Source organism: Oncorhynchus keta, chromosome 29 (genome assembly GCF_023373465.1).
Source record: "Oncorhynchus keta strain PuntledgeMale-10-30-2019 chromosome 29, Oket_V2, whole genome shotgun sequence".
NCBI classification, from domain to species: domain Eukaryota; kingdom Metazoa; phylum Chordata; class Actinopteri; order Salmoniformes; family Salmonidae; genus Oncorhynchus; species Oncorhynchus keta.
The window spans coordinates 35,794,715-35,809,585 of record NC_068449.1 but is presented as its reverse complement, the minus strand read 5'-3'; the positions used below and the strand labels follow the sequence as shown (position 1 = coordinate 35,809,585).

At 43.4% G+C, this 14,871-nt stretch overlaps 1 protein-coding gene across 8 annotated transcripts in view; it reads left to right on the top strand.

Annotated features, from left to right (window-relative positions):
* The window catches only part of LOC118362786 (protein PALS1-like), a 50,757-nt gene that overhangs the window by 27,390 nt on the left and 8,496 nt on the right, over positions 1-14,871 (top strand). For 5 of the 8 annotated variants that reach the window (XM_035743391.2, XM_035743390.2, XM_035743395.2 and 2 more), the window contains 5 exons: positions 6,291-6,834; positions 8,048-8,256; positions 11,187-11,264; positions 12,148-12,294; positions 12,649-12,888. In XM_035743391.2, coding sequence (XP_035599284.1) covers positions 6,453-6,834; positions 8,048-8,256; positions 11,187-11,264; positions 12,148-12,294; positions 12,649-12,888 — 1,056 coding nt within the window. In that variant the 5' untranslated portion in view covers positions 6,291-6,452. Of the gene's footprint in view, positions 1-4,709; positions 4,768-6,133; positions 6,153-6,290; positions 6,835-8,047; positions 8,257-11,186; positions 11,265-12,147; positions 12,295-12,648; positions 12,889-14,871 lie in introns of those variants that run through there. The other 3 variants (XM_052486467.1, XM_035743394.2, XM_035743397.2) reach the window with 2 other exon arrangements.

Here is a 14,871-nt window from a genome sequence, read left to right as displayed (position 1 = left end):
TCTGGTTGATATCCCATTAAATGGAGGCAAGGCATCCAATGGAACAGAGAGCTTTCAGGAAAAACAGCACTTCCTTGTTGGATTTTCCTCAGGTTTTCGCCTGCAATATCAGTTCTGTTATACTCACAGACAATATTTTGATAGTTTTGGAAACTTTAGTGTTTTCTATCCTAATCTGACAATTATATGCATGTTCTAGTTTCTAGGCCTGAGAAATAGGCAGTTTCAAATGGGTACGTTTTTTTAGCCAAAAACGAAAATACTGCAAACAGTTGCTCCCGATGCCACCTGTGTACACTGCAGCATCCACCTAGAGGCTCTTGCTGCCAAGGGATTGCCTGACCACTTGAAAGATGTTTTGGACACTGCAGTACAAATGGTTAACTTTGCAATGATATGGGCAGCGACCATGTAACGCTTTTACAACATACAGAAGTGTGCTGGTTATAAAGTATAGACACGTTTTTTTTTAAATTCAGAGACGGGCTCATAGTTTTCTTTACTGACCATACTTTTCACTTGTCTGACCGCTTGCATGATGAATGACGAATTTCTTACAAGACTGGCCTATCTGGGTGGCGTTTTTTTCTCGCCTGAATGATCTGAATCTAGGATTACGGGGACTCTCCAACTATATTCAATGTGCGGGATAAAATTGAGGCTATGATTAAGAAGTTGGAGCTATTTTCTGTCTGCATTAACAAGGACAATACACAGGTCTTTCCATCCTGGTTTGAATTTTTTTCTGTGTGCAAACTCAAGCTTACGGACGATGTCAAATAGTGAAGCACCTGAGTGAGCTGGGTGAAACGGACGACACAACTAGATTCGTTATCCCTTTCATGCCCTACCTCCAGTCCACTTACTGATATCTGAACAAGAGAGTCATCGAAATTGCAACAAGCGGCTCTGTGAAAATATCATTTAATCAGAAGTCACTGCCAGATTTCTGGATAGGGCTGTGGTCAGAGTTTCTTGCCTTGGCGAATCTCACTGTTAAGACACTGATACCCTTTGCAACCACGTACCTATGTGAGAGTGGATTCTCGGCCCTCACAAGCATGAGAACTAAATACAGGCACAGGGGAAATGATTTTAAGACCCTTCTCATTAACCGGTGGTGTTATTCACAATTTTCGATTAACAAATGTTTTATATGTAAGTTGGCTAAATAAAGAGCAAAATTATTTGGAATCGTAAATAAATGTATTTATTATTATTTGTGCCCTGGTCCTATAAGAGCTCTTTGTCACTTCCCACGAGCCGGGTTGTGACAAACTCACACTAATTCTTATGTTTAATAAATGTATTGTATAGTGTGCGTGTGGCAGGCTTACAATAATGGCAAAAAAAAAAGGTTTGAGTGCGCGCTCACCCTGGTGGTAGAGGGGGTACGCAGCTCGAGGTTGAATGTTTGAAGGGGTGCAGGACTATAAAAAGTTTGGGAACCACTGCTCTAGAGAGCAAAATAAAAAAACAAACCTTGATATACCAAAATGATATCACTTCAACAAAAAATTGTAAATGGCTTATCCAACTCCAGGATAAGCAATTTACATGCACCTTTTGATATTCCTCTCACTTTTATCCCTGAACCCATGAATAAACAGTATATTCCTAATTTAAATTCGTATGGGTTAAATGGAATAGTGACTGACTGTAAGGCCTATAAACTCACATGTAGCGTAATATAATATTAACTCCTGCAAAATTATGCATTTCTTGCAGTAAAATGATATAACTAATGTTAATTTTGTCACAGGAACAGGAGTGGGAAAATGTGATTTCTTTCAGCTTCTCTTGAGAAAATAGGAATGTGAGTGTGACATTGTTATTCAAGCAGACAGTGTTCCAACCACACATAATATGTATCTAAGAGGAACTGAAGTCAGAAACATGTTTCATAGCTTTCTCAGCTTTTCATTTCCTTAAAACCAGTCAAACGGATGACATTTGGACATTTTGCACAGGAACAATGTTTCTGCTTTTAAAATAGTTTTTTCTCCCCGGTCCCTAAACGAAACTGACAACTTTACAGGTGTTAGATTACTAATGCATTCATTCTATCGAAATACATTATTCTGGTGAGTACTACTTTATTTAGTCTTCTAGGGCAACAAGTTGACATAAGAGAAGCTGAATGTGTTGAACTATAGTTGACAAACAAATGGCAAACCATGTCAGAAATTATCATTACCTACCAAATGTTGAAAATGATAAGCAGAAATGTATCTAAATTAGAGGTGAAAGTAGATAGTTATATCAGTCCATTACTTTGACTGACCTTCATGTATTAATGTGGAAGATTTCAAGAACTTTGATAGTTTCTTCAAGTGCAGTCGCAAAACTCAAGCGTTGTGATGAAACTGGCTCTCATGAGGACCGCCACAGGAAAGGAACACCCAGAGTTACCTCTGCTGCAGAGGATAAGTTCATTAGAGTTTCCAGCACCTCTGATTGCAGCCCAAATAACTGCTTCACATAGTTAAAGTGACACATCTCCACATCAACTGTTCAGAGGAGACACTGTGAATCAGGCCTTCATGGTCAAATTGCTGCAAAGAAACCACTAAGAACACCAATAACAAGAAGGGACTTGCTTGGGCCAAGAAACACGAGCAATGGACATTAGACCGGTGGAAATCTGTTCTTTGATCTGATGAGTCCAAATTTGAGATTTTTGGTTCCAACTGCTGTGTCTTTGAGATGCAGAGCAGGTAAATGGATGATCTCCACATATGTGGTTCCCACTGTGAATCATAGAGGAGGAGGTGTGGGGGTGCTTTGCTTGTGACACTGTTGGGAATTTATTTAGAATTCAAGACACACTTAACCAGCATGGCTACCACAGCATTCTGCAGCGATACGCCATCCCATCTGGTTTGCGCTTAGTGGGACTATCATTTGTTTTTCAACAGGGCAATGACCCAACACACCTCCAGGCTGTGTAAGGGCTATTTGACCAAGAAGGAGAGTGATGGAGTGCTGCATCAGATGACCTGGCCTCCACAATCACGGGACCTCAACCCAGTTGAGATGGCTTGGGATGAGTTGGACCGCAGAGTGAAGGAAAAGCAGCCAACAAGTGCTCAGCATATGTGGGAACTCCTTCAAGACTATTGGAAAAGCATTCCAGTTGAAGCTGGTTGAGATAATGCCAAGAGTGTGCAAAGCTGTCATCAAGGCGAAGGGTGGCTACTTTGAATAATCTCAAATATATTTTGATTGAACACTATTTTGCTTACTACTTGATTCCATATGTGTTATTTCATAGTTTTCATGTCTTCATTGTTTTTGTACAATGTAGAAAATAGTCAAATGAAAGAAATGGTCCTTCTGTAGCTCAGTTGGTAGAGCATGGCGCTTGTAACGCCAGGGTAGTGGGTTCGATTCCCGGGACCACCCATACGTAGAATGTATGCACACATGACTGTAAGTCGCTTTGGATAAAAGCGTCTGCTAAATGGCATATATTATTATTATTATTATAGAAAAACCCTTGAGTAGGTGTCCAGACTTGACTGGTACTGTAGTTTATTTTATTAAAACACATGGTATGTCTATTTATGGGGAAAATACATGGGGAAAAATGTAGACTGGTCGAACAATGATGACTGAATATCCAATGTTCTCTGTTGGTTATGTGAACTCATCGGGGATAAGGTTGATGCTCTCTGCTGGTGCCAATAACATATACTAAAATGAGCAGAAGCCTAACTATGAAAGAGATTAGTCTTCATTGTCTTCTCTTTACAGCAATAAATATTTGCTTTCCAAACTATGATGAAATATTGCGATATGCCATTCTTTTCACTGACAGTCCCAACTCAACAAATTGCGGGCCCTTCTGACTGTAGGCAATGCGATTATATAACAATCCACAGCTTATTATTTTAAAGAAGATAATAATCATTTAGTCAAATCATGCTTTCTGGTGTAGTATCCTATTTTTAAATGTATTTCTGTTTAAGACAGGAGTAGGCTATATAATTTTGGCAATTTTACTTTAGGGGAAGCTTGGCTTATGGCCACTCCGCCTATGTCTGTAGCGCACTTTCAAAACTGGATTGATGCGGAAAACAATCATGATTCTGCTAGCCTTTCCATCTAACCGAAGACGGTTAACTTCTTGCGTCGAGCCATCCCGGATCCGGGATCGTGAATACAGCCTCAAGCTCATTACCATAACGCAACGTTAACTATTTATTCATGAAAATCGCAAATGAAATGAAATCTATTTGCTCTCAAGCTTAGCCTTTTGTTAACAACACTGTCATCTCAGATTTTCAAAATATGCTTCTCAACCATTGCAAAACAAGCATTTTTGTAACAGTATTGATGGCTAACGTAGCATTTAGCGTTAGCATTCAACATGCAACATTTTCCACAAAAAACAGAAAAGCATTCCAATAAAAATCATTTACCTTTGAAGAACTTCAGATGTTTTCAATGAGGAGACTCTGTTTAGATAGCAAATGTTCCGTTTTTACAAAAAATATTATTTGTGTCGACTAATCGCTCCGTTTTGTTCATCACATTTGGGGAGGGGAAAAAAAATATATATATATTAAGTCATTAAAACGCGAACTTTTTTTCCAAAATATTGACAGAAACATGGCAAACCGATGTTTAGAATCAATCCTCAAGGTGTTTTTCACATATCTGTCGACGATAAAATCCATTGTGGCATTTTACTTTCTCTTCTGAAGAAATGGAACGCGCATGGACCTACAGATTACGCACACAGGACACCGGGCGGGACACCAGGTAAATGTAGTCTCTTATGGTCAATCTTCCAATGATATGCCTACAAACACGTCACAATGCTGCAGACACCTCGGGGAATAGACAGAAACCGCAATTCCTGGCGCATTCACAGCCATATAAGGAGACATTGGAACACAGCGCCTTCAGAATCTGGGGCATTTCCTGTATGAAACTTAATCTTGGTTTCGCCTGTTGCATTAGTTCTGGGGCACTCACAGATAATATCTTTGCAGTTTTGGAGACGTCAGAGTTTTGTTTTTCCAAGGCTGTCAATTCCATGCATAGTCGAGCATCATTTCGTGACAAAATATTGCGCTTAAAACAGGCACGTCTTTTTATCCAATAATGACATGGCGCCCCCATAGGTTGAACAGGTTAAGCTATCATTTGCATCACATATGGCTACACAAAGTATAGACATAGGCCCTGCGCACACAAGGGCGTTTTTGTGCCGATGTCGCCTCTTCAGAAAGTTGGTTGATTTTTGCTTATTTGCGCATTACTGTTTGAATAAATCATGTTGATAAAAAATGTATTAAAATATTTGTGAACCAAAATGTCACTGGCACCCTTGCGACCAATAAAATAAAGTTTGTTGCACTGCCAAGTCAAACGGTCGCAAATGTGACGGTTTTGGTCGCAGTATCAAACCCCGTTCCTGACGTGACAACAAAGTGTGTCCTTCTGAAATGTGTTCTCTGTATACTGATACAGTGCAAGGTGACCCAACAGTCATGACCCCACTCGCATGATTGAGATGATCTTTTAGGCCTATTTCTAATATGTACCATTTAGATTAGGCCTACCTCTAGTGTGTAAGATTTAGATTAGGCCGACTTCTAATGTGTAAGATTTAGATTAGGCCTACTTCTAGTGTGTAAGATTTAGATTAGGCCGACTTCTAATGTGTAAGATTTAGATTAGGCCTACTTCTAGTGTGTGTGGTTTAGATGAGGCCTACTTCTAATATGTAAGATATAAGGGTAAAACTGCAGTGTGAGATCTGTTGGCGAGGGGAGTATGTCTGTGGGTCAAGGGTTGAAATTGCTGTGTGTGTGTGAGAGAGAGAGAGAGGGCGCGAAGGTTTGTTTGGTTTAAAACCGTGTGTAATATAAGGTGATAACAGAGCGATAATGGCGTCCTTGGTCTGTGCTGTCTCAAACAGCTGGTAAACAGGGAGAGAGGGAGGGCCCTGTAGAGAGCAGCAGAGCGGAAGGTAGTATAGTACCTAGGTCTGTACTGATAAATAGCTAAGTTTCTGTCTTCCGCTTAGTGTGTTAGCTTGTTTACATTGGATTGTGGGTAGAGGTTTTCGACATTGGGTTTGGGGGCTGGGGAGGAGTGGTGTGTGATTGTCTAAGAAGCTCATTATTTTTGGTGGAATTGTGAGTGACTACGAGTTCTCTGCTTGTGTTTAAATGTTTGGTAGTGTAGGGCACGCTAATGTGCATACTATGTTGTGATTTGTCTGAGTGACAGCATTCCTGTACCATACTAACCTTTCCTCCCTTCCTGTTCTTCAGGTGTCCCCCTCTCCTGGAATCCCAACATCTGCTGAGTCATCAGTAGTGAGTCAGGGTGTCATGGCCACCGGGCCCAGGACACGCAGAGATCACCCCTCATAGTGCTTCCCCCAGCCAGCCACCTGCAGACACACACACACTGGAGGAGGCACAGGGGTGGCAATGATGACCACATCACATATGAACGGTCATGTGACTGAGTCAGACGGCGGAGGAAGTGGAGGAGGCGAGTCGAACCAGGAGGAGCCCCAGCAGTGGCACAGGGAGATGGCAGTGGACTGCCCAGGGGACCTGGGTGCTCGTACCCTGCCTGTGCGGCGCTCTGCCCAGCTGGAGAGGATCCGTCAGCACCAGGAGGACCTGAGGAGGAGGAGGGAGGAGGATGGCAGGAACAGACAGGAGCTAGATCTTAATGCTTCCATACGGCTCAAGAAGCTATCTCAGAACCCCAAGGTGGGCATCGATAACCCCACCTTCGACCCCATTGAAGGCCCCGTAGGGCCCATGGGACTTCCACCCAACCTGGGGGGCCCTACTCTACTGGGTGAGTAGGACTGAGTATGGCAATACTCTTAACAAAGCCATACAATATAATAGTGTTCTATTAAGTTGTGATTCTGAACAGAATAGTTATTTGGCGTTAGCCTTGAGCACTAGCAAGGATAAAGTGCTAACAAGCAAGTGGCTGTCTCTTGCTGAAATCGAATGGTAAAATTTATGCTCTGAAAACAAGGTGAAGAAAGTGCTATTTTGCTTAAGACAATCCTTTCAGATTTATGGGGGTAGGGTCGATTTGGAGTTCAGGATAGGGCTCTAGCTGTCTAGCTTTCCTTCAGACTCTTAACAAAAGTTCACTTTTCCTGTTCCAGGTAGGCTTATGAATGAGACCAAACACACACACACACACACACACACACACACACACACACACACACACACACACACACACACACACACACACACAGCAGTCTATAGGCCTGTAGTCAGTGCATTCTTCTTCTAAAGCTCTCTGAGGGAGTCCTACTTCACTCCCACTTAATTCTCTGATGATCGGGAGGCTGGGGTCTGGGAAAGACTGAGCCTGAGGGAGGGAAGTAGGGAGTGAGAGCAAGAAGGAGGTGGTACGTGAGGAGGTGTGTGTGGTAGCAGCATTCCTTGGGTGGGGGGTGTTAATTAAAAACTCTGTTACAAAACATTCTGACCCAGGCTGCAATGGCTGCTCTCTGGCCCTCCATTTTCTGTAATTTATTTTATTTTTCAGCCCCATCTCCTGTCTTTCAACTGCCCTACCGTTCCTCCTGCCAAGTTAATAATGTATTGAAGTGATACCTATCATATAGCCTGGGCCTAGCCTAAGAAAACAATATGTAGGACAGAAGGTACTCAGTGAAGTCAATGGCGCGTGACAGCAGATCCTCCATCAGATGAGACGACTAACCTCCCACTTAGATACTCCCTTTTACACACACGCAGACCAGACTGTCTCCTTATTTTTGTCTTAGTTAGACTGGACAGATATGTCTAAGAGAGGGGTCTGGATTTGAGAGAGCTGGTAAGGTTTAAGAATATGATGATTATTTTGGAGTTTTATCACTGATATAAATGTTCTGTCTTGACCATAATCTCTGTATGAGTTCACTGTAATTCTTTCCTGAATCTGAGCATTTGTTTCTGGCTGTTGTGTAATGTATGGTTGATCTATCTGTATAGCATATGCATGTCTGATTCTCCTCCTTCCCCACTCTCCCTGCATACAGAGTTGGAGGAGCTGCTGATGTCCCTAAAGCAGGTGCAGCACTGCCTGTCTGACGCCCAGAGCCAGGAGGACGTGGAGCTGGTGCTGCAGCTGGTCCAGAAGACTGACTTCCAGAAGGCCTTCAACATCCACAACGCTGTGGCCCAGCACATGAACAGGCCCAGCCCGCCCTTCCCACACACAGACCGCGCTCAGGGCCTGGCACAAGAGGTGAGTCCTGCTCTGGAGTCCGTTTGGGGTGTTATGGTTAGCTGATCATAGAGCTGTGCTTACAGAGCTGGCCCAGCAGCACATGAACCGACCCAGCCCGCCCTTCCCCACACACTGCCCTTAAAGCCTGGTCCACGAGCTGAGACTCAGATGCTGATATCAAGTCAGTTTGCAGTATTACTATGTTATAGTTGAGTGTAGGGCTTGCGAAAGGTAAACTGCTTCTAGATCTGTGCCTACAGATGTTGCCCTGAAGAAAAAATACAACTGGCTCATGAGGAAAGCGGAAGACTCCGTTAGATCCAGAGTGTTTTCTTCAACATGGTTAAGGGTAGGATTTGTGGAGTAGTAAGCTGATCCTAGGATCTGTTGCCTGTGGGCAATGTCTACCCGGAGCATACTGAGTAGGGCTAGGGAAGAGGATGTAGGCTGAGGGTCCAATAATACAGAATAATTCTCCTGTATACCCACTCCCACATCAACCCCTCCACTGGTCTTCGACCCATTTCAGACTGCGTGGGAACTAGAATAGAAGGAAATGGGAGGGGGACATCAAACTTGATCTGAGGCCAAGCTAACAGGCCAAAAAGTGAGGACTGAGGAGGGTCTGTGTGACACAATGACAGGAATACGCACACTAAGGCAGGCACATAAACACACACACTGAAACACGCATGTACACAAACACACACAAGCAATCAAGTACGACTTGTAGGAGTTGTGGAAAATGTTGCCGAAATTAGGTAGCCGACGAGCCTTGAAGTTGAAGTTCAGCAGAGTTTGTGCAGTGTAAGACGTTTTTAATGGGCAAGAAACCACATCAAAGTACCACATGACTTTTTTAATGTTTTGTCCACTAATGGCACTTGATTGAGGAGAGCGCCTCGTTGCCTGGAATCGCTGTTGTGTGAAGAAGTGGTAATGAGACTCAATAATAAACTTGTTTATTGTTGTTTTCCTGTTCTCTCATTCTGCCCCAGCAGCACAGAACAGCTCTTGTACTCAAGCACCATCATTAGAGCCCAGACGTAGAACTGAAACTCACTGACCTGGACAAGACAGGACACTCACAATAAGGGCGTCTCTGTCTCTGAGGCTGCTGCCTGCACCATTATAGACTCACTGACACCAGCCAGAGCCACCACCGTTTTTTTCATTAGACACCAAACGGGAGAAAATGGGCTTAAATGGGGTCGGAATACCAGAATTTTCCCTGTGTGTGTGTGTGTGTGTGTGTGTATGCATGTGGACGGAATACATTGGCCTATAATATACATACCTTTTTCCATGCCAAATGGTCCCTATTCCACGATCAACTTGGGCCTTTTTTAAACAGCAACGGTAGAGGTGTTTCAGCCTTGAATGTTGTGCCCTCAGTATGTACGGAGTTTTCTATTGGCCAGCCCTTATGTGGACCATGTCACCATTGTGTACCTTATGGTAGAGTCACAACCACCAATGAGCGAACTCTTCCGGTTCACGCTGGGTTCATATAGCCAAAATAAAGCATCCCAGTGGTCAAGAAAAATGACGGCCACTAATTGCTCGGCGTTGAAGTTGGTCTCCACCGCCAAGCTCACGCAGCGTTGCTGCTCAATGAACAGAGGAATGTTTGGTGGAAAAGAGGCGAGTGCTGAGTTATGCTAGTTTTTATTTTATTTTTTATTTCACCTTTATTTAACCAGGTGGGCTAGTTGAGAACAAGTTCTCATTTGCAACTGCGACCTGGCCAAGATAAAGCATAGCAGTGTGAACAGACAACACAGAGTTACACATGGAGTAAACAATTAACAGGTCAATAACACAGTAGAAAAAAAGGGGGAGTCTATATACATTGTGTGCAAAAGGCATGAGGAGGTAGGCAAATAATTACAATTTTGCAGATTAACACTGGAGTGATAAATGATCAGATGGTCATGTGCATCCAGGTATACTGATGTGGGGGAGTCAACTTATTTTAATGACATTATTTAATATATTTTAATAAGTGTGCTCCATTTGAAGTAGAGATCGAAAATAAACGTCATTACATGAAACAAAATGTTAAATCATTTGAGACTACAGGAAATAGGTTGACTGCTATGTTAAAAAAACTGCACGAATGGTTGCTTTGGTTATCAACAGCCTTGTGGCTATTGTAGTCTTTACTGTGGGGGGGAAACAATTCTCTAAATTTGTCCCAGGTGAGGCAGGTTTCATGCGAGGGAGGGGCAACTGCTCTGGCGCCTTGCCTTACCTAGTCAGTTTGGAATACTACCACAACACCATAGTGGGATTAGCCTAGGTCTGGACCACTTAAGTGAGGAGGTTTTTATTTTCCCCCATTGGGCCACCCTGGTATAACCCCACCTCCATAAACTTAATCTCAGACCCCCCTCCCTGCCTTGACTGCATTAACCTGGTCCCAGTGATGTCAGCTCCAGGGCGATTCTGGTTTGACTGACTGCACTCAAACTGGGTCGTGTTCATAAGGCACCAATTAGAAGAAAATGTATTGAAACATGGGAGGACTATCTGGACTTGTCATTGCAAAACGTTTTCAAATGTGTTCTGTTGCGTGCCCTAATGAACACAACCAAAGCTGAACCCGGGCCCGAGGCCGTCTCACTGCTTACTCTAACATGGTCTGCTGCTGGGGCCGTTCTAAAGCACCCCACAACCAAAAAGTTAAAACCAGTCAACACTATTTTAACACAAACCCCATGTATGCCATTTAGTCTGGTGAACAAAAGCATTGCAGCTGTTGAATCAAGGTGGGAAGAATCGTGTCAGATTTTCCGACCTTCCTGTGTCGATACTGCTGTCCTCTGTTTTGGTCAGTTTCTTTGATCTGAGAGAACGGGTGTAAATCATCAGGTGTGTTTTCAAGTTGGTGTGTCCTATCCCTGCTCCTCTTTCTTATACTTCCTGTGTTCTGGTGTGTCCTCCAGGTACAGTCTATGGTTTATAACAGCCAACACAAGGAGGGCTTGGAGCTCAACACCCTGCTCTCTTCCCCACATGTCCAGGTGAGGCCTCCATCCATTCCTACTCTGTCTATTTCTGTGTCTCAGTTTAACCTGTCTCTCTCTGCGCCACTTTAATGGCGGTGCATCTGGGTGCCAGTATAACCTGTGTCAGGTGTAACGTGCATCTCTGTTTAACCGGTCCCAGTGTAACGTCGGTCTATCTCCCAGTATAACCTTTTATGATCCTGGATCTCAGGGCTGGGGTTCTTCAGGTCAGGACTGTGTTGGTTCAGCTGTGATCAACTATTGGCTACATCTCTTGGCAGAAGCCGGGCCAAAGGCCTGATCTCGCTCTCTTTAACTCTCACACGTGGATGAGTTACCCGATTTCTCTGTCTGTCCCCAACATCTACAACGATGATGCTGCTCCTCTGAGACACCAGGGAATGTTCAATAGGGAGGGAACGTTTGAAACTGATGGAAAGGGGAAGTGTACTACCTGAATGTTTTGCTACAGTGTGCCCTGCGGAACACAATCCACACAGTAGGATGTGATGGAGTGAGGATATAGGAGGGGAGTGGTATTGGGGGGGGTCCCCTGTATTGTTTTGAGGGTTGCCATAGAGGTAGACCTAGTGGGGTAACTAAACCAGGCATTTCTATCCAGGGGCAGATGGAGGGAGTGGAAAATTATTTACCTGCTGGCCCTCAGGGAAAATTATTAAATTAAATTCTGTTACTCCTTACTGAAATGAAAGTTTATTTTGTAATGTTTGTCTTCCTTCCACCAGAACTAGAACAGCAGGGGGCTCTGGAAGTAATAACTACACTACTGTTAGATACAGGTCTCTGTGCGTGTGTGGATGCTTGTGTCCATGCATCTGCGTGTCTAAAAGTTAACCCAGTAAGGCTGACGAACCCGATGTCCCCTGTCCCTTCACAGGCAGTGCTTCTGGCCCATGACTGTGTTGCGGAGCAGGAGATGCAGCTGGAGCCCCTGACCCCAGATGACCACTGTGAAACTCTCACCCAGTGGGGAGGGGAGACCGTCAAGATAGTCTGCATCGAGAAGGCTAGGGACATCCCACTGGTGAGCGAGACCCCTATAAAACACACTGTCATGAATCAACATAGGAGTAGACATAGACTCTGTCTGAAGTGTACAAGCTGTTAGAGCCTTGATTCCCTCTGTCTTTTGTTTCCTCAACGTCTTGCCCCGCTCTCTCAAAACTTATTGAAGAAGAGGCTTCAAGGTCCCTCCCTTCGATCTCCTCCAATGAGCTTTGAGAGTGTTGCAAGGATTCGGGGATGGGAGGAATCAATCATTTGGCCGCTTGTACACTTTTCAGACAGCGCCAACATCGCTCTCCTCTACCTAAAAAAGTTTAAACCCTCCTGTATCTGCACAGTCACTAACCTCTGTTCTCCACTGTCTGTGTGGCAGGGAGCGACAGTGCGTAACGACATGGACAGCGTGATAATAAGCCGCATAGTGAAGGGTGGGGCGGCGGAGCGCAGCGGGCTGCTCCATGAAGGAGACGAGGTTCTGGAGATCAACGGAGTGGAGATCCGAGGAAAGGACGTCAACGAGGTCTTCGACATCCTGGCCGACATGCATGGCAACCTGACCTTCATCCTCATCCCCAGCCCACAGACCAAACCCCCGCCCATCAAGGAGACTGTGGTTAGTACAGACGCACCTTCATCCAAGAACTCACGTCTCGTCTCAGCCCCTGGGCTGGGATGGCTGTCTGAAGCAATCACACTGTTCCAGGTTCCAATTGCTCAGTGGGTTGCAGACAGGGTTGGGTAGGTTACTTTCTAAATGTAATCTGTTAGTTACTAGTTACCTGTCCAAAATTGTAATCTGTTACTTTTAGGTTATGTTCCCCTTAAGAGAAATTTTAAGAAGGCAAAAATGTATGTTACAAATTGAACAACATATATTGCAGGATAAATTAATGTAATGTTTACATAGCTGACCATACATGGATGTAAAATTTTACTTTAAGGGTGGTTATGTAGACTTCTTCTAACCATCATTTTCTACTACATATTATCATATGATTAAGTTCTATCAGAATCCCAGTCATTCCAATAAATGTTATACCCCTTGATCTTCAAGAATTGGACTTGGAAATATGGAAATATAGTTTACCCAAATTGTTTTACCTGAGCATAACCCAGAAACGGATGCAAGGACTGACCATCCATGATATCAAAGTGATTGTTGGGGCTATACAGGGCTATACAGTGTTTTTTTTACATTTACCATCTTTATAATCGTTGGAGTAAAACATGTTTATTTTGGGTTCTGGTGGGCTTTGACAGTGAACTAAGCTCATGAGGCATTTATAAGTTATATTCTTCAAGAATCAATGGGATATACACTACTGTTCAAAAGTTTGGGTTCACTTAGAAATGTCCTTGTTTTTTTGTCCATTTTTAAAATAACATCAAATTGATCAGAAATACAGTGTAGACATCGTTAATGATGTATAGCTTTATGAAATATCTACGTAGGAGTACAGAGGCCCATTATCAGCAACCATCACTCCTGTGTTCCAATGGCACGTTGTTAGCTTATCCAAGTTTATAATTTTAAAAGGCTAATTAATTGAGCATTAGAAAACCCTTTTGCAGTTATGTTAGCACAGCTGAAAACTGTCTGATTTAAATAAGCAATAAAACTGGCCTTCTAGGCATCAGCATTTGTGGGTTCGACTACAGGCTCAACATGGCCAGAAACAAAGACCTTTCTTCTGAAGCTCGTCAGTCTATTCTTGTTCTGAGAAATGAAGGCTATTCCATGTGAGAAATTGCCAAGAAACTGAAGATCTTGTACAGCGCTATGTATGACTCCCTTCAAAGAACAGCGCAAACTGTCTAACCAGAATAGAAAGAGGAATGGAAGGCCCCGGTGCACAACTGAGCAAGAGCACGAGTATATTAGAGTGTCTAGTTTGAGAAACAGACACCTCACAAGTCACAAGCTTCATTAAATAGTACCCACAAAACACCAGTCTCAACGTCAACAGTGAAGAGGCGACTCCAGGATGCTGGCCTTCTAGGCAGAGTTCCTCTGTTTAGTGTCTGCTCTTTTGCCCATCCGTAATCTTTTATTTTTATTGGCCAGTCTAAGATATGGCTTTTTCTTTGCAACTCTGCCTTGAAGGCCGGCATCCCGGAGTCGCCTCTTCACTGTTAACGTTGAGACTGGTGTTTTGCAGGTACTATTTAATGAAGCTGCCAGTTGAGGACTTGTGAGGCGCCTGTTTCTTAAAAACTAGACACTCTAATATACTTGTGCTCTTGCTCAGTTGTGCACCGGGGCCTTCCATTCCTCTTTCTATTCTGGTTAGAGCCAGTTTCGCTGATGGTTGCTGATAATGGACCTCTGTACGCCTATGTAGATATTCCATTCCAAATCAGCCGTTTCCAGCTACAATAGTCATTTACAACATTAACAATGTCTACACTGTATTTCTGAACATTTTGATGTCATTTTAATGGACAAAAATGTGCTTTCTGTCAAATACAAGAAGATTTCTAAGTGACCCCAAACTTTTGAAGAGTTGTGTATGAACTTGTTTTCCTCCAGTGTTTGTAAATATTGTAGATGTAAACAAACATTGTATAGCCTCATAACATAGTTAAAACAATGCGT